At 49.8% G+C, this 20,016-nt stretch overlaps 1 protein-coding gene and 2 pseudogenes across 2 annotated transcripts in view; 2 read left to right on the top strand and 1 right to left on the bottom strand.

Annotated features, from left to right (window-relative positions):
* Positions 1-2,269: 2,269 nt before the first annotated feature.
* LOC133053150 (melanoma-associated antigen 10-like) lies at positions 2,270-3,053 on the bottom strand (annotated as a pseudogene).
* A 609-nt stretch (positions 3,054-3,662) lies between these two features.
* Positions 3,663-4,473, top strand: LOC133052637 (melanoma-associated antigen 10-like; annotated as a pseudogene).
* A 14,936-nt stretch (positions 4,474-19,409) lies between these two features.
* The window catches only part of TMEM185A (transmembrane protein 185A), a 40,283-nt gene continuing 39,676 nt past the window's right edge, over positions 19,410-20,016 (top strand). The window contains exon 1 of one of the 2 annotated variants that reach the window (XM_061135944.1): positions 19,410-19,602. In XM_061135944.1, coding sequence (XP_060991927.1) covers positions 19,565-19,602 — 38 coding nt within the window. In that variant the 5' untranslated portion in view covers positions 19,410-19,564. The remainder of the gene's footprint in view (positions 19,603-20,016) is intronic. The other variant, XM_061135945.1, reaches the window with a different exon arrangement.

The following is a 20,016-nucleotide window of genomic DNA, read 5'->3' as shown; positions in this document are numbered from 1 at the left end:
CTCACTCCCTCCCTCCTCCTCGGTGAGGAGCTGGTCAGCCTGGCAGGTGCAGTTGGGCAGGGGGCCCCATGGCAGCAGCAGGGACAGGGCTCCGCCCTTAGGCAGGAGGCGCTGGGATTGGACAGAGAGGCCGGCCCCCGGCAGAGTCAGTTCTCAGCAAACCCCAGAGCAGCCCCACAGTGCTTCTGATTCTCCTCATCCCCTTCTTTCCACGGGCCTACTTTTTGTCACCTCAGAGGCATCGTGTAGCACTGAGAAGAGGAAGGTGTGAGAAGTCGGAAGGTCAGCCTGTGGCCTAGGGTGGGCGGGAAGGGCGGGGGCTCCAGAGGAATTGAAACCAGGGCTCTGAGCCCACCTTATCCCTCACTAACATGTGGGCCTGGGAAGATCCCAAACCCCGTGGTCTCAGTTCTCCTGTGAAGCCAGCCGGTTTCAGAAGCCCATGTGTTGGGCTTCAGAATGCGCCCGAGGGACGGGATGCAGCTGCCAGTGCCTGGTAGCTGTTTGCACTGTGATGGCAGGGCAGGAATCTCTCACACTGTTGCCCCCAGACACTCTTCTACTCTCCACTGTGGGATGGGGTTGGCTGCTTTGTGGTCCAGGCATGTCAGAGAATATGACCCTCAATAGGATGTGGAATAGTTAATCAGCCAAACAGGATGTTTCATAAATAAAACTAAGAAACTTTTCTACTTAGACCATAGTGTTTGTTGCTCAGTTGTGTCTGACTCTTTGCAACTCCATGAACTGTAGCCTGCCAATCTCCTCTGTCCATGGAATTCTCCAGGCAAGAATACTGGAGTGGGTTGTCATGCCCTTCTCCAGGTGATCTTCCTGACCCAGGAATCGAACCCAGGTCTCCCACAATGTAAGCAGATTCTTCATCATTTGAGCTACCCAGTAAGCCCCATTTCCAGTAAGAGAACCTGTTAAATTTGGGTGTGGAGGACTGTTCCAGCAGGATCCAAGCTGCTCTAGGAAATAGAAGCAAGAACCACTCTTTGCCTCTGCCTCAGCTGGTCTTCCATCCAAACCATTATTTTCCTTCATTGCAACCCCAATGAAGGTTGACTCCTTGATTATGATGGCCAGTTACAATCAAGATAATTTAAAGCTAATTAACACCTTGGGTTCCACATCCCATGGACCAGGAAAAAGAGGGTACTTCCATGTATTTCTTGGGCACCACTTCAAGGGAGTGCGAAGGAGTTCTACAGGATTCCTAGCAGATATGGGGTATGAAATCACCTCCTTCTCCCCTGTGATCAACAGCAATGCGACAAGAGCCAGGACCCCTTCCTTCCTGCCCAGAAAGAGATCTCTCTGGGCTTTATCCAAGATGCAAAAGGATACCTCACAGCAGTGATCCATTTCAGAATTTCCCATCACCCCCAAAGACACACTGTCTGCAAGTCTGAGGGCTGCCACCACCCAGCCTCATCACAATCACGTCCCAGAGAAGGAATCCAGTTTCTCAAAGCCCCAAACTGCCCTGGCTCAGCCACTGACACTCCAGTGCTCCGCCTGAAGCCCCATTGCCCTGCCCTGTGTTGCCTTGTTCAGTGCGACTAGGGGACATCTTTCCACCTTCCTCGTGTGACTGTGGCTCCTAGACCATCGCTCTATGTATGGGGGTGTCCTGCTTCTCTAGTGTTCCCACTGCAAACATGGCCTTTCACAAAGCAGAAGCTCTGTAAAGGTCTTCGGAATACATGAGCCAGTGAGCAGGGGGCTCAATTAATTATCTGCTACTTCCTTAAAAAACCCAAGCAAACCCAAATAAACAGAGACAATTTAGTTTTTGAAAATGACGTACAAGAAGGACAGAAGCATGAATTCACTACGATTACTTTTATCATCTAATTCTTCCCCATCAATATTACTACTAAGTAAGCTCACGTTTCCAAAACAGTTCTAATTCCAATTCTATTGCATCCTGTTCAGGACCACAAAACACAATGGAAGAGTTTCCAATCTCTTTTACAAAACAACAAAACTCTTGTTCTTGAACTGGGTAAGTACAAACACACTGTGATCAACATCACTCACAAAGCTAAGGCACTGAAGTTTATTTAGCCTTCTGTGAAAACAATGAAAGCTTTAAAATTTTCTAAAGGAAACAGATGAATCTCCATGTCATCGTTGAGAACAGGAGCCCAAAGATGCTACACACCGGTTTCCCCAACTGGCCCGGGCTCTCATTTCTGAGAAGGCTGACCGCTCCCTCTTTGATGGCAGAGGGAAGGATCAGACTGGCTGCTGCTCTGGCTCAGGCTGCTGAGTCCTCCTCCCTCGCAGCCTCTGCAGACAACTACGGGAAGGCCCTCAAAACCCTTTGTTTGACTCTGAGCAGAAACGCCATGACTTGCCACTTGCTGGTCTCCACATAAGCCCGGGGACCCCACAGGAACTCATAGTGGGCAGGGTGACTGTCAGGCACCTGCAGGTACTCCAGGTACCCCTTCTGCACCCACACTTGGGTCAGCAGCTCCCTGGGCTCCCCAAAGACACAGGGCTCACTCCCAAAACACAGCCCTATCCTGCTGAGTGCTCCCCAGACTGCCTCCTCAGGGGCCCGGTCTCCATTCCGCATGATCAGGATGAGGAAGCCAGCCTTGGGGAGGCCCTGCCCACCTCTCTACATCGCATTGCAGGTGAGGCCCAGGGTGGGGACCATGATGTAGATGTGCTCCATGGGGTCTACCTCCTTCACCTCCACACCAAAGACCAGCTGCAGGCACTCTGAGGCTTGGCTGAAAACCACCGGGAAGTGCTCCTGGTTATCCCTGATGACCTTCTTCAGCATTTCTGCCTGGGAGGTCAAATCCTTGGCTCAATACTTGAGGAACAGGAACTTTACCAGGTTCCTGCCCCGATCACATTAAGAGCTTTCTGGGGCAAGGCCTCCACAAGGGTGGAGCAGGAGACTGTGGGGACAAGGCTGAGGGGGATAAAGCCTCTCCTGCCTCAGCCCCCAAGAGCTGTGCCTCTACCGGGCCTTGGGCCTCACCTGGGTCCTGAAGGTCTTCCTCGGGCTTGCTCAGCTCACTCATCTCGACCACGAGTGCGATGCCTGGGATGAAACCACAGACAGAAGTAAGGCAGGGGAACAGACGGGGACCACAGGCCTGGCTGAGGGAGAGAGGGGCTGTGAATGGCCTTGATTGAGAACTGCACCCTGGGTGGTCTGACACAGGCCACTGACAGGTCTCCTTTTAAGGGGTACTCTCAGACCTCACAGGTGTGTGCCTCCAGGGCGGTCAGTCCCCTGGCTACCTGAAGGAAGAAGTGAGGTGGCTCCTCGGGGTGCAGTAAGCACAGCCTGAGATTTCCGGGGCTGACTAGGTGGGGGTATTAGGCCCTCGTGGGGTCCCCTCTGTTCTGGGATGGGGAGCCCCTGGTGTACACTTAGGGCACACTCCTCACCTTGACTCCTGGTACTGCCTGGACCTCCTCTGCTCTCTGACCTTAGGACGTGGGCCTCAGACCTCTGCCTTCGCCTCCTGGTTCCTGGAGCTCCTGTGAGAGAAATGGAGGGGGCACTTTGGGGGTATCTCATGAATTTCTCAGCCGAGGCCGCTCACAGCCCCTCTCACCCTGAGGCCAGTGGTCCCCATCTGTACCCCTGCCTTGCTTCTGTGTCTTGTTCAACCCCAGGAATCATGCTTGTGGTCAAGAAGAGTAAGCTGAGCAAGCCTGAGGAAGACCTTCAGGACCCAGGCGAGGCTCAGGACTGGGTGGAGGCGCAGCTCTTGGGGGCCGAGCAGGGGTAGGTCCCATCTGACTTGGCCTCCTACCCCCCAGCATCCTCCTCCTCCCCTGGGGAGGAGCTTGCCCCAGATAGCTCTGAATGAGATGATTGCTAACCTGATGAAGTTCCTGCTCCTCAAGTATTGAGCCAAGAAGCTGACCTCCCAAGCAGAAATGCTGAAGAAGGTCATCAGGGATAACCAGGAGCACTTCCCAGTGGTCTTCAGCCAAGTCTCAGAGTGCCTGCAGCTGGTCTTTGGCGTGGAGGTGAAGGAGGTAGACCCCATGGAGCACATCTACATCATGGTCCCCACCCTGGGACTCACCTGCGATGCGATGCTGAGCGGTGGGTAGGGCCTGCCCAAGGCCAGCCTCCTGGTGCTGGTCCTCAGCCTGAATATGCAGAATGGAGACTGGGCCCCTGAGGAAGCATTCTGGGGAGCACTCAGCAGGTTAGGGCTGTGTGTTGAGATTGAGCACTGCGTCTTTGGGGAGCCCAGGGAGCTGCTGACCCAAGTGTGGGTGCAGGAGGGGTACCTGGAATACCAGCAGGTGCCTGACAGCCACCCTGCCCACTATGAGTTCCTGTGGGGCCCCTGGGCCTATGCGGAGACCAGCAAGTGGCAAGTCATGGCATTTCTGCTCAGGGTCAACCAAAGGGCTTTTAGGTCCTTCCAACTCCCTTCCGCAGAGGCTGCGAGGCAGGAGGACTCGGCAGTCTGAGCCAGAGCAGCAGCCAGTCTGATCCTTCCCTCTGTGATTGAAGAGGTATCACTCAGCTTCTCCGAAATGAGGGCCTGGCCAGTTTGGGGAACAGGTGTGTAGCAGTTTTGGGTTCCTGTTCTCTACAATGACATGGAGATTCATCTCTGTTTTCTTTAGAAAATTTTCAAACTTTAATTTCATAGAAGGGTAAATACACTTCAGTGTCTTAGCTTTGTGAATGATGTTGATCCCAGTGTGTTTATGGTTACCCAGTTCACGAACAAGAGTTTTGCTGTTTTTTAAAAGTGATTGGGAACACTTCCATTGTGTTTTGTGGTCCTGAATAGGATGCAATGGAATAGGAATTAGAATTGTTTTGAAAATGCGAACTTATTTAGAAATAATATTGAATGGAGAAGAATTATATAATAAAAGTAATCGTAGTGAATTCATGCTTCTGTCCTTCTTGTCTGTCATTTGCAGTAACTAAATTATCTCTGTTAATTGAATTTTACTGGGTTATTAAAGAAAGTATCAGACAATCTGAGCCCCCTGCTCACTAGCTCATTTATTCCAAAGACCTTTATGGAGCCTCTGCTCCATGAAAGGCTGTGTTAGCAGTGGGGACACTAGGAGAAACAGGACACCCCCACACTTAGAGTGATGATCTAGAAGCCGCAGTCACATGAGGTTTGTCTTGGGGGTGAGGAGAATCTCTGAAATGGATAATTGCTGTGAGGTGTCCTTTTGCTTCTTGAATAAACCCCAGGGAGTTCTCTTTCTGGGGCAGGCAGGCAGGGGTCCTGGCTCTTGTTGCATAGCTGTTGACCACAGGGATGAAATAGGTGTTTTCTACCCACCACCTGCTAGGAATCCTAGAGAAATGTGAATCCTGCTCTTTTATATATGGCCCAGTATTCCCTGTGCTAGCCCTCCTCTCTCTGCCCTGGGAAGCTGATTACCAAGTACATTGAAATGACAGTTTATTTGGTCATATAGACTTTATTATTTTCACTTGTGAGCATGGTCTAGATTTCATTTGGATGAAATGAGTTGAAGAGAAGCTGCAAAAGTGGAAAGGACCTGCTGTGTGACCAGAATCCTGGGATCTTTGAGTGAGCTGTGCCCAGCTGGGAAAGACACTGCTCCCCACCCCCAAACCCTCACAAACACCCAAATTGAATAATATATCCCCCGGGAGGAAAACACACAGAACAGCAATTTTGAGTGGTTTTCTATTCTGTTTCCTATTGAGCTGCCAATTCTCTGAGGTGTCTTAAAAAGAAAACAATTTCCAGAGGAGAGAGGGACAGAGTCTGAGATGTGAATAACAGAAGAAATAAGTAGTAGCCAGTAAAGATGCAACATCCACCAGCATCCCTGGGTTTGGGTGGGTTCAGAAGTGTGGAGGCAGCAGAGACCCAGGTTAAGGCTGTGCCAGGCATCAAAAGGCAGGAGCGACTTCCGGGCCTAAGGAGGTGGTGAGGTCACTGCAGTGGGGGTGTGGATGGGTGCAGGGGGCTAATGGGGCAGCTATCCATGCTGAGTGCCAGAGAACAACGGGAACAGGAGATGTGATTCTGGCCACATATATGGTAGCAGCCACACAGTCAGTGGACACTTGGAAAAGATGGAGAATTTCAAGACCCATGTGAACTGCTCAAACTCTCCTCCCCAAAACAAAGGAGAGTTTTAACTGCTGCTCTTTGTGGAGCATCTGCTAGGCAGTGTGGAATTCGAGAGATGTCAGGTGTTCAGTCACCTCTTGTCTTCCTCTCTCCCTGCACACATGGGTACACGACCCTGCCAGGCCTCTTCACTTAGGAAGGGTCATATGATGACCCAGGGCCAGTGAATTTTTAGCAGAAGCTTTTTTGTCAACGACCATTTGTTCTGAAGGGACACGGGCACCTGGGGGTTAATCCTCAAGTCAGGACAACACACAGACACAGACCACTCCGAGTGTGGTTTATCTTCCAGAGACTAAATCCCTCACCTCTGACCCTTGAGAGAGGCTGCCCCACAGAGAACTGGCTGCAGGAAATCCACCCACCCCCACCAAAGACCCACAGCCCGCCCCCGCCCCCCACGAGCTGCACTGTTGGCCCCCTCTGGGCTGTGCTCAGTCTCCATCAGGAGGGCAGTAGCCAGCTGCCAAGGGCCCCTGTTGGGGTTGGGGGCATCCTCCTTGTGGGGCCCAGCTGTGAGGCCACCCACCCCTGCTGCCCACAGCACCCCCTCTCCCCCAGAACCTGGCCTTGGGTTTTGTCCTGCCTGCCCCCCGACTGAGAGTGGCTTAGGCTCTGGTCCTGATGACCTCATGTGTGTATCTTTACCTGGAAGTCCCAGAGCAGCATCCCCTTCAACAGTGCTTCAGGTGGAGCCGGCAGGACTTGATGCAGCCTGTGGGTGAGTCTCCTGGTGGTGGGTCAGTAGTAATCATTGCCATGGAAGTGTGGGGCACATCTCTACGATCCCAACGTGTATCAAACCATTCCCTGTGGAATCCCACATGTTGGAGTAAACTCAGGGTCTTGTGAATGTGACTGTGAGGTCCTGGCTTTTGAGCCTGAGTGTAAGAGGCAGAGGGGTGTCTGGTCAGCCACCTGCACAGCCAGCTAGGACTTCGGTGTCCCCATTCTGGCTGTTTGAGCAGAGGACAGGCTCTAGCAGTTGGCAGGGTTGGTCCCCAGGACCCTCTCTCAGGCACCAGAGGCCCCAGACTCCAATGAGGGTTAGGAAAGGAGCCAGGCAGGAGAGGACTCTGGGATCCCAGGCTGCAAAGAGGGTCAGCCGCCCCAGAGACATGGAAGCAGCAAGCCCCTGGAGATCCCATCAGACCTGCCCGGGGCTGGCCGGGAGAGGGAGGGGGGAGCAGATGCCGCTGCAGGTGAACTGCCGCCCCGGCCTCCATGAGGTCTGTGCTCTGGGGCCAAGGCCGGGAACACAGCCCCGGGGGCCACTCCAGGAAGGATACATGACAGCTCTCATAACAGGTACTCCTCATGCCCCTCAATGGATATGACTGTTAGGTGTGGTTGGGTTCTTGCTCTGGGTACATAAGAACCTCAGGCCTTTGACTGCTAGGAGGTCCAAACTGCCCCCCATCCCCACTGACTTATCTGGAGGTCATTTTCAGGATCCAGCATCTTCTGCAACAGCCTCTGTGTGGACACACACCACCCTGTTCCCAAGCTGATCTTGCCCAGGGCATCACCAATTGGACAGGCGACTCCCCTGGCTTAAGGATTCTTGGTGAATGTTCTGCTCCTCTGAGAAGTCCCTGTATTTCCTCATGGCTTCTTTGGAGGCTCAGTGTTAAAGAATCCGCCTGCAATGTGGGAGATGTAAGTTCAATCCCTGGGTGGGGAGATACCCTGGAGGAAGAAATGGCAGCTCACTCCAATATTCTTGCCTGGGAAATCCCATGGACAGAGGAGCCCCGGGGGGCTACATTTATGGGGTCGCAAAGAGATGGACATGACTGAGAGACTGAACACTCACACGTACACACAGCTAAAGGTTTGCTCTGGACCCTTGTATCCTTGGCAACAATCTGAGTCCTGCCTGGATCTTGACAGACTTCTTCTGTGGCAAATAACACTGGCAGATGTCTTAAAGCAGTTTTTGAGCAAGTACAGGGTTCCAGGTCTATACCTGGCCTCGATTAGGGGCTCTTCCTGTAGACCACAGCCCCAGGGGGCTCTCCCAGGAAAAGCAGATATTCTTTGTGTCTATTCATGAAATGAACTGACTGATAGGTGACATTACTAGCCCAGAGGAAGTCCAGTAAGCATGGCAATAGCAGCCACGACATATCAAGAGCAACCCAGGGCATTCTGGGGTGGGGCATTTCCCGGGGGCACCATCCTCCCCAGTAGACTCTGCATAAGCACAAACCACCCAGGCACCCAGGTCATCCTCACCAAGGCGGGGCCAAGCACAAGGAGCTCCCTGCCTATCAGAGGGATGCTCTCACATTCTCTAAGCGCCCTGAGCCTGCCCTTTTAGGTGCTGGTGGGAGCTGTCTTAGCCGCGGTTCTTTTCCAGAGAAGCCCCCATCCCCCAGCCACAGCTGATGCCTGCTCTGACCTCTAGCCTCCATGGCAAAGGACTGACCTCCTGTCTGGCTCTCACCTACCCTCCTCTGTGGCAAATATCACTGGCTGCTGCTTTAGGGACCTTAGTGAGCAAGGAAGGAATCCCAGGTCTTTGCTTGTCCTGGGTCCCTGAGCTAGGCCTGGGTACAGGGATAGGGCTGGGATGGTGGTGGGATGCAGGATGTGAAGCCAAGGGATACTCATAGGATCACAGCTGGGTGGAAAGCCACGTGTGCTCAAGCATCCAGAAGGAGGGGCATCCAAAAGACCCACATTCTCAGACACTCACTCTGCTTTGGATGAGAGTCCATCAGCCCTGCAATCACTGTCCCTTAAAGGACAGGCTTCCCCTTGCCTGACATTCAGTCTGCCCAGGGCAGTGAGCCTGCAGGAGAATGTGGAACCCTGCAGCAGCTGGGAGAGAAGGGAGGAGAGTGGGCATGGAATGAGAGAGCAGGACTGTAGCCTGAACATAAGAGCAGCCTTCAGTGGGCTGTGCCTCCAACCCTCCTTGTCCAGGGACCTTCTCCATCCTCACACTCTCTGTGCTAGATCCCACCCCTCATCCAGTGTCTCATCTTCATTCCAGGGGAGATGGTGTCTTGAGGGTTTAGGAGAGTCGCTGTGGGCAGGGTCCAATATCAGGCTCTCTATAGAATGGAGACTGTAACAGTACAACTTCTGAGCCTTGATATGAGATTATATTATGTTCCTAGAGCTGCCCAACAAGGTACCACAAATTGGTGGGTGGGGGTGGGGGGGAGTGTTGTGATTTCTCTCTCTTTCCTCAAGGTTCAAGTGATTTTCTGAAAATCACAGTGCTGGTAGGGCCATGCTCCTTCTGATGGCTCTGGAGGAGGATTTTTCTTGTTTCTTCCATCTTGTGATGTCTCCAGGTGTTCCCTGATTTATGGCTGGATTACTCCAGGCTCTGCTTTCATGCTCTCATGGCTGTCTCCCCTTTGGACATGCCTACATTCAATTTGCCCTCTTCCTATAAAGATAACAATCCTATGGGATAGAGTTCAGTTCAGTTCAGTCGCTCAGTCATGTCTGACTCTTTGTGACCCCATGGATTGCAGCACACCAGGCCTCCCTGTCCATCACCAACTTCCAGAGTTTACTCAAACTCATGTCCACTGAGTCGGTGATGCCATCCAGCCATCTCATCCTCTATCATCCCCTTCTCCTCCCGCCTTCAATCTTTCCCAGAATCAGGGTCTTTTCAAATGAGTTAGTTCTCTGCATAAGGTGGCCAAAATATTGGAGTTTCAGCTTCAACATCAGTCCTTCTAATAAATATTCAGGACTGATTTCCTTTAGGATTGACTGGTTGGATCTCCTTGCAGTCCAAGCCTTCTCCAACACCACAGTTCAAAAGCATCAGTTCTTCAGTGCTCAGCTTTCTTTATAGTCCAGCTCTCACATCCATACATGACTGCTGGAAAAACCATAGTCTTGACTAGATGGACCTTTGTTGGCAAAGTAATGTCTCTGCTTTTTAATACACTGTCTTAGTTGCTCATAACTTTTACTTCCAAGGAGTAAGTGTCTTTTAATTTCATGGCTGCAGTCACCATTTGCAGTGATATTGGCGCCCCCCAAAATAAAGTCTGCCACTGTTTCCATTGTTTCCCCATCTATTTGCCATGAAGTGATGGGACCAGATGACATGATCTTAGTTTTCTGAATGTTGAGCTTTAAGCCAACCTTTTCACTTTCATCAAGAGGCTCTTTTCTTCTTCACTTTCTGCCATAAGGGTGGTGTCATCTGCATATCTGAGGTTATTGATATTTCTCCCGGCAATCTTGATTCCAGCTTGTGCTTCATCCAGCCCAGCATTTCTCATGATGTACTCTGCATAGAAGTTAAATAAGCAGGGTGACAATATACAGCCTTGACATACTCCTTTCTCTATTTGGAACCAGTCTGTTGTTCCATGTCCAGTTCTAACTGTTGCTTCCTGAGTTGCATACAGATTTCTTAAGAGACAGGTCAGGTGGTCTAGTATTCCTATCTCTTTCAGAATTTTCCACAGTTTGTTGTGATCCATATAGTCAAAGGCTTTGGCATAGTCAATAAAGCAGAAATAGATGTTTTTCTGGAACTTTCTTGCTTTTTTGATGATCCAGCAGATGTTGGCAATTTGATCTCTGGTTCCTCTGCCTTTTCCAAATCCAGCTTGAACATCTGGAAGTTCACAGTTCACGTACTGTTTTAGCCTGGCTTGGAGAATTTCGAGTGAGATGAGCGCAATTGTGCTGTAGTTTCAGCATTCTTTGGCATTGCCTTTCTTTGGGATTGGAATGAAAACTATGGGATTATACCCAGTCTAACGACCTCATCTTAATGTGACTATATCTGCAGGCCCTATTTTCCCCTTCAGTTCCCCTGTCAGCTATGGGGATGAAGATTTCAGTATACCTTTTGGGGATATAATTCAAACCCTAACAAATATGATACAAGGTGTTACCTGCATATGAAGTGGCTGACCCAGAGTAGCTACTCAGTGACAAGGAGCTATTGTTACTGAGTATCTGAGATGTACCTCCCCCCCCCCCATTTTAATATTCCCACATCCATGTATGTCTTAGGATCCACTTGTACATTGCTTGATGCATATTTTTCTCTTTCCAGTTAAAATGTTATCAAACGGATGGCCTATCTCATGTCCGTGCAAACATGGTGTAACTTGTTCTATAACAAGACTCAAAAAGCCTCAGCATGTCCATGCCCTGGGAAAATGAGAGGACAGCTGCCCACAGATAATGCCTGTAACTACTGGAAACTTAGGAAGCAGAGATCATGGTTCTGACAGAGGTGGGGGACCCAGGGTGAGATCTAGGGTGCGGGGGAACTGCTTGCTAGCATGGCTCTTGTGTAGGTTGGACTCCCAAATTCATTTCCTGAGCACCTATGATCTAAGGGGCTGCAGGGAGGCTGAGCTGTCAGGACACAGAGTTTGGGGAGAGCACCACCCCCTTATAATGCAGAGAGGTCAGGGCAGGGTGGAGTGCTGTGCGTGGGGCTGGAGAAAACATTTTAGGAGGTGGCAGGATCCCACTGTAGATGGGAGACTGTGACAGAGCAATCTATCCATCTGACAAATGTCTACAGCTGCTTGACTGTTCCGAGTGGTGCTTCTCAGAGGCCCAGAAGCCTCCTTCCCTACCTGGGATGTTTTCCTGGAGCCTCTGGTGGCAAGAGAGGTCCACAGCAGAAGCCACAGGGACATCCTGGTGGCTCTAGAGGCCCAGACACAGCCTCCCTACTTGACCTTCCAATAGGAAACGGCCCCTGCTTGCTTTAGTGGGTAGCTTGCTCCAGGAGAGGTGTTCATCCACTGGCTCCCAGGGACAAGCGACAAGACGGCCAGAGGGGCCTGGACACACCCCTCCCTCTTGTCCCAGCAGTGGCCATATGCTAATCCTAAGGGTCTCCTCCCAGCAAGGGGTGGCCCTTCTGAGCTCTGAAGGAAGATGTAGTGGGTGGGGAGGAAGTTCAAGCAGAATGGAAGCCCCTCCCTGAGCTCCTCAAGCCCCCAAACCCAGCCTCTACCAAGGAGCTCTCAGGGCACAAAAGACTAGGCACTTATGGAGTCTAGCTAAAGGAGCCAGAAACAAAGGGCCCTCTCCGGAAGTGGGCATGGGCGTGGGGGGGGTGCATCATATAAGTGAAGTCTTGGGGACTCCAGGGATTTTCTCATTGGTGGCATTCAGGATGTGTCCTTTCAGGAACTCAAGAGTGCAGAATTTCAGGTCGAGAGGGCCAGCACAGTAATGCAATTCACGCCCCAACCACTCAAGCCAAAGAAGCTGAAGTCAACAGTTCTATGAAGACTTACAAGACCTTCCAGAACTAACACCAAAAAAAGATGTCCTTTTCATCATAGGGAATTGGGATGCAAAAGTAGGAAGTCAAGAGATGCCTGGAGTAACAGGCAAGTGTGGCCTTGGAGTACAAAATTAAGCAGGACAAAGGTGAACAGAGCTTTGTCAGGAGAAAGCACTTGTCATAGCGGACACCCTCTTTCAACAACACAAGAGATGATTCTACACCTGAACATAACCAGATGATCAATATCTAAATCAGATTGATTATATTATTTGCAGCTGAAGATCGAGCAGCTCTATACAGTTAGCAAAAGCAAAACATGGAGCTGACTGTGGCTCAGATCATGAACTCCTTATTGCAAACTTCAGACTTAAATTGAAGAAAGTAGGCAAAACCAATAGGCCATTCAGGTATGACCTAAATCAAATCCCTTATGATCATACAGTTAAGGTGACAAATAGATTCAAGTGACTAGGTCTGGTAGACAGAATGCCTGAAGAACTATTGACAAAGGTTTGCATCATTGTACAGGAGGCGATGACTAAAATAATCCCAAAGAAAAAGAAATGTAAGAAGGCAGAATGGTTGTTTGAGGAGGCTTTACAAATAGCTGAGAAAAGAAGATGAGTGAAAGGCAGAGGAGAAAGGGAAAGATGTACCCAACTGAATGCAGAGTTCTCAAGAGTAGCAAGAAGAGATAAGAAAGCCTTCTAAGTGAACAGTGCAAAGAAATAGAGGGAAAGAGTAGAATGGGAAAGACTAGGGATCTCTTCAAGAAAACTGGAGCTATCAAGGGACAATTTCATGCAAAGATGGACACAACACAGGACAGAAACAGTATGGACCTAACAGAAACAAAAGAGATTAAGAAGAGGTGGCAAGAATACACAGAAGACCTGCACAAAAAAGGTCTTAATGACCCGGATAACCACGATGGTGTGACCCACTCAGCTGGAGAAAGACATCTGGGATGTGAAGTCAAGTGGACCTTAGGAAGCATTACCATGGACAAAGTTAGTAAGGGTGATGGAATTCCAGTTGTTGTTCAGTTGAACAGTCATATCCAACTCTTTGCCACCCCATGGACTGCAGCATGACAGGCTTCCCTGTCCTTCACTATCACCTGGAGCTTGCTCAAACTCATGTCCATTGAGTCAGTGATGCCAACCAACCATCTCCTCTGTCATCCCCTTCTCCTCCTGCCTTCAATCTTGCCAAGCATCAGGGTCTTTTCCAATGAGTCAGCTCTTCGCATCAGGTGGCCAAAGTATTGGAGCTTCAGACTCAGTATCAGTCTTTACAATGAAAATTCAGGACTGATTTCCTTTAGGATTGACTGGTTTGATCTCCTTACAGTCCCAGGGACTTTCAAGAGTCTTATCCAACCCACAGTTCAAAAGCATCATTTTTTTGCCGTTCAGCCTTCTTTATGGTTCAACTCTCACATCCATACATGACTACTGGAAAAATCATAGATTTGACTATATGGATCTTTGTTGGCAAAGCAATGTCTCTGCTTTTTTAATATGCTATCTAGATTTGTCATAGCTTTTCTTCAAAGGAACAAGTGTCTTTTAATTTCATGGCTGCAGTCACCATCTGCCCCCCAAAATAAAGTATGTCACTGTTTCCATTGTTTTCCCATCTATTTGCCATGAAGTTATGGGACCGGATGTCATGATCTTAGTTTTCTGTTGAGTTCTAAGCCAGCTTTTTCACTCTCCTCTTTCATCTTCATCAGGAGGCTCTTTAGTTCCTCTTCACCTTTTGCCATAAGTATGGTGTCATCTGCATATCTGAGGTTATTGATATTTCTCCCAGCAATATTGATTCCACCTTGTGATTCATCCAGCCTGGCATTTCCCATGATGTACTCTGCACATAAGTTAAATAAGCAGGATGACAATATACAGCCTTGAATCACTCCTTTCCCAATTTGGAACCAGTCCATTGTTCCAAATTCAGATCTAACTGTTCTTGACCTGCCTACAGGTTTCTCAGGAGGTCTAATCTAAGGTGGTCTGGTATTCCCATCTCTTTAAGAATTTTACACAGTTTGTTGTGATCCACACAGTCAAAGTCTTTAGCATAGTCAATGGAGCAGAAGTACATATTTTTCTGGAATTCTCTTGCTTTTCCAATGATCCAACGGATGTTGGTAATTTGATCTCTGGTTCCTCTGCCTTTTCTAAATCCAGCTTGTACATCTGGAATTTCTCAGTTCATGTACTGTTGAAGCCTAGCTTAGAGAATTAGAGAATTTTGAACATTACTTTGCTGGTAGGTGAAATGAGTGCAATTGTGTGGTAGAGTGAACATGCTTTGCTATTGCCCGTCTTTGGGATTGGAATAAAAACTGATCTTTTCCAATCCTGTGGCCACTGATGAGTTTTACAAATTTACTGGCATATTGAGTGCAGCACTTTTAGAGCATTATCTTTTAGGATTTAAAGTAGCTCAGCTGGAATCCCATCACATCCACTAGCTTTGTCTGTAGTGATTCTCCCTAAAGCCCACTTGACTTTGCACTTCAGGATATCTGGCTCTAAGTGAGTGATCACACCATAGTGATTATCTGGGTTATTAAGATCTTTTTTGTATAGATCTTCTGTGTATTCTTGCCACCTCTTCTTGATTTCTTCTGCTTCTGTTAGGTCCATACTGTTTCTGTCCTTTATTGTGCCTGAATTTGCATGAAAAATCTCTAATTTTCTTGAAGAGATCTCTTATTTTTCCCATTCCAGCTGAGCTATTTCAACTCCAAAAAGATGATGCTGTGAATGTGCTGGACTCAATATGGCAGCCAATTGGGAAAACTCAGCAGTGACCACAAGACTGGAAAAGATCAGTTTTCATTCCAATCCCAAAGAAGGGTAATGTCAAAGCATGTTCAAACTACCGCACAATTGCACTCATTTCACATGCTAGCAAAGTAATGCTCAAAATCCTTCAAGCTAGGTTTCAACAGTACGTGAAGCAAGAACTTCCAGATGTTCAAGATGGACTGAGGAAAGGCAGAGAAATGAGAGATCAAATTGCCAACATCTGTTGGATTATGGAGAAAGCAAGAGAATTCCAGAAAAATATGTACTTCTGCTTCATTGACTACACTAAAGACTTTGACTGTGTGGATCACAACAAACTGTGGAAAATTCTTAAAGAGATGGGAATACCAGACCACCTTACCTGCCTCCTGAGAAACCTGTATGCAGGTCAAGAAGCAATAGTTAGAACCGAACATGAAACAATGGACTGGTTCCAAATTGGGAAAGGAGTACGTGAAGGCTGTGCATTGTCACCCTACTACTTATTTAACTTATGTGCAGAGTACATCATGGGAAATGTCAGGCTAGATGAAGCACAAACTGGAATCAAGATTTCTGGGAGAAATAACCACCTCAGATAAGCAGATGATACCACTCTAATAGCAGAAAATGAAGAGGAACTAAAGAGCCTCTTGATGAAGGTAAAGAGGAGAGTGAAAAAGCTGGCTTAAAACTCAACAGAAAACTAAGATCATAGCATCTTTTCCTATCACTTCATGGCAAATAGATGGGGAAACCATGAAAACAGTGACAGACTTTATTTTTCTGGGTTCCAAAATCACTGCAAATGGTGACCTCAGGCATGAAATTAAGACACTTGCTCCTTCGAAGAAAAGCTGTGACAAACCTAGACAGCATATTAAAAAGCAAAGCCCTCACTTTGCCTAAAAAGGTCTGTCTAGTCAAATCTGTGATTTTTCCAGTACTCATACGGATGTGAGAGTTGGACGATATAGAAGGCTGAATGCCAAAAAATTGATGCTTTTGAACTGTGATGCTGGAGAAGACTCTTGAGAGTCGCCTGGACAGCAAGAAGAACAAACCAGTCAATCATAAAGGAAATCAATCCTGAATATTCCTTGGAAGGACTGATGCTGAAGCTCCAATACTTTGGCCACCTTATGCAAAGGGCCAACTCATTGGAAAAGACCCTGATGCTGGAAAAGATTGAGGGCAGGAGGAGAAGAGGGTGGTAGAGGATGAGATGGTTTGATGGCATCACCAACTCAATGGATATTAATTTGAGCAAACTCCGGGACATAATGAAGGACAGGAAAGTCTGGCGTGCTGCAGTCCATGGGTCACAAAGAGTCAGACACAACTGGAGGACTGAACAACAACAACAAGGGCCAGCCTGGCTGAAGAAGCTGTCAAGCAGGTCCCCCAGGAACCCTGGGGCAGGCCCTGTCCCCCAGCTGGCCTGGCATTGGCTCCTAGCTGTCCCTCTCTCCACTGGAGGGACAGTGACACTGGTCTGAGTCCTCTATGTCCCCTTCATTCTGTTGCTGTGGTGGCCTGGGGGAGCAGCCCTGGTGGCACGGACAGGTGGGCCACAACTATTTTGTTCCCTGACCCAGGTCTTCCATGACCAGAGTGTCTGAAGGCAGCATTGGCTCCTTTTAGGGCCCTGCTCTTCAGAAGCTCACCTTCTACCCATCACATTGGAGTCAATGTGAATGTTGAATTGGAAAAGTCACCTACTTGTCCGAAGAGTAGCATAAATCCAAGGTGGTCTTTAAAAGCATGGTTCAGATATACACTGAAGTTTCTTGAACCCAGTAACACATGTCCACTCCAAAGCCACATGGATATGCTTTCTGGTTTACTTGGGGTTCATGCCTTTTCAATCCAGAACCATTTCAGGCCTTTGTATGAAGATTATCCAGAGCCTCTAAGTAAGGTGGCCCTAAAACGTGGTAGCCAGTCCAGGTTGGCTAGAGGAGATAATGAAGGTGTCATCCTTTGCATGGCTCAGGGGCTTTCCTCAATGCTCGGGTCACTCATGGATTTGTCCACACAGGCCATTGAAGCTTTGGGTTGCTGCACAGGGCCAGACACGGAGTGATGGGTATGAAGTGGGCAGCAGATTGGCAGCAGGGTCTTTTGTACTTGTTGGAAAGAGGACAAGAGGGTCACCTGGATGCTCTGAATCTTATTTCCATAGGAGCCCCAGGAAAATACATGGCAGGGCCACCAGTGAAGTTGAGGCAGTCCAGGTACCTCCACTTCTCAAAGGTTCAGGATGGGATGCTTGGGTAGTCCAATTTTTCCTATATGTCCTCATAGACAGGCCTCTATGCTCCCTTGGCAATTTGGCTTGTCAGGGCAAAAGAATACAGTGACAGTTGTTTGTGCCTTGGCATCCTGTTCCCCCAGGCTAGGCAGCCCCCAGAGGCTGATCATTTTGGAGGTGGGGGCTACTGCAGACCTACAGAGCAGTGGCTCAGCTCTGAGATCCTCGGGGACCTCACCAAAGTAGTGCCTGCTCTCAAGTCTCTGGAGTCTGAGCAGCCCGTTTGGTCTCTGTCCACGAATCTCTTGAAAGGGCAACAGTACCTGGTACTCAAGTGTCTTAACTGACCAACAATCTCACTCTTAATGCCTGTTTGGAGTGAGGCCACTAGTAAGGAAGTGGTGCTGGCCAATCTGGTCACTGGCAAGTATCTCTTTTTTTTTTGCAGAGTGTGGGCTGCAGGTTTGTCAGGAACCCTAAATCCTACATCCTTAGTTGCTGGGTAGTTCAAGGCACATTATACAAGCGTTTCTGTGCCTCAGCTTTCCCTTCTGTATTTCTATGTTCATTGAGAATCTTCTCAGGGGTAGACAAAGGACTCTACTGGAAGGATGGGCTGGGGAGACAGACTCAAACTCTAGGACAGTCCTCTGGTGCTTCAAAAGCTAACAAACTTGATTCAGGTCACTCATCCTTAAAAAACAGCTCATATAATAATACCCACTCCCTAGTGGGTTTGGGAAGCCTAATTACCACTTGTGAAATGTTTTGCAAGTTCTCAGAAGAAAGGTAATACATCATGGCAAAATATGACTCTCATAATTGTGATATTCTCAAGCTGCCTCCAGGGCTAAGTCCTATAAAATTGCCATTTGAGAAACTGCAATTGTAACAAAGTATAACTATTACCCATAATAATATGAGACTAATGTCTAAGGTATTCCTGTGCCCATGGAAAACTCATATCAGCCCAGAAGTGAAGAAGGTAGACCAGGCCACCTGCTCGAGCTTATTCTGCTCTTTAATTCCAAAAGTAAACAAACTCCCTGAAGAGAGGCCCCTGCAGAAGCACCAGATAGCAACAGTGTTCTCTGAGCACCAAGTGTGCACCAGGCAGTGTGTTATGCATGCTATCTCACCGAATCTTGCCAAGTTTAGGAAGTAAGTTTTATTATCTCCGTTTTGCAGAGGAGAAAAAAATGAGGCTCAAAGATGTTGACTTGCCCAAGGAAAATGAACCCGGTAGTTATAAATAGGATGGCTCAGAGCGGAGGAAGAGTTGGGCCAAGTGGGAGGCGACCACAGAGTCTAGGCAGGAGCCAAGGAGACTTTGAACTAGGTTAGCAAAGCCAGGATGACTTCCAGATTTCCAGTTTGGGCACCCCACCTTGCAACCAAGCCGGTGACTAGGTCTGCTCCCAACGCAGAGGCAACCGAGGATGGGAAGGCCGCAGGGAGGGCGGATGACTTTGGAGCAGGGTAGCCTGAGTTTGGGACGGCCAGCATATCTCCACGCGCTGACATGGGCCTTGGGAGGGAAGTTGAGAAGCAGTCATTGACACGTTTGACAGGTGAAGCCTGGGAGGAGATCGCCAAAATGAAACGTGTTTCCCGGGGTCACTACCCTCAAGGCTCAGTTCTCGCAGAGGGAAACCTCCAGAAGGCAGCGCGGGCCAAGGTGTCAGGGGTCAGCGAAGACCTCCCCGTGGGACTCCCGGGCGAACCTCTCCCTCCCCATGGGCCTGCGCAGAGTCAGCAGCCCTGTTTGGTTCTCCACGCCCTCCCCCCGGGTCCCCTGTCCCTCCGGCCTCCGTCGTCCCCGCCGTCTCCTTGGCCCGGCACCTTCGCTTGCCGGGAGCCAGGAGAACGGCGTCGCGCGTGGCCCACCGCGCTCCTCGGGCCTGCGGGGCGGGGCTCAGGGCGCATGCGCAACGGCCTTACGGAAGCCCGGAAGGAGGGGAGGGAGGTGCGGCTCAGGTTTCTCCGGGAGGCGGCGGCGGCGACGACGGTTACGCGGCCGGCGCTGTGGCACCATGTACCCGCTGTAACGCGCAGACCGCGCTGCGCGGGGGGGGCGGGGGGAGGAAGAGGAGGACGCCGCGGTGAGTTCTCCGCCATGAACCTGAGGGGCCTCTTCCAGGACTTCAACCCGAGGTGAGGCGCCGCCCGCACGGCTTGGGGAGGCGCGGCGGCCGTGTTGCCGCGGTGGGCGACGGGGCCTGCCCGAGCCTCCTCGGAAAACCGATCGGCCTCTGCGCCGCCCCGCTGCTCCTCCCGCGTCCGCTACGTTCAACCTCCGGCCCACCGTCCCTTCTAGAACCTCTCGGCCGCGGCCCCAGCCCTGCCGGAACCCCACGCCCCTCTGCTCGCCTTCCCTTGTCGATGTCCCAACTTCCCTCTCACCACTCCATCTTCTGGCACCCACTGCCTGCCTCCGTTCCCCGGGCCAGGGCCGCTTCACTTGACCCGACACCCCTACCCCCCACCCTAGCTGTTTCCTCCAGTTCCTCCCAGCCCTTGAGGTTTGCCTTGGACGTTTGCCCATACCTCGCTTGTTTGCTTCTTTGT

This window comes from Dama dama, chromosome X (assembly GCF_033118175.1).
Source record: "Dama dama isolate Ldn47 chromosome X, ASM3311817v1, whole genome shotgun sequence".
Lineage (NCBI taxonomy): Eukaryota > Metazoa > Chordata > Mammalia > Artiodactyla > Cervidae > Dama > Dama dama.
The sequence above is the reverse complement of the archived record's forward strand: the minus strand, read 5'-3'. Positions and strand labels throughout refer to the sequence as shown.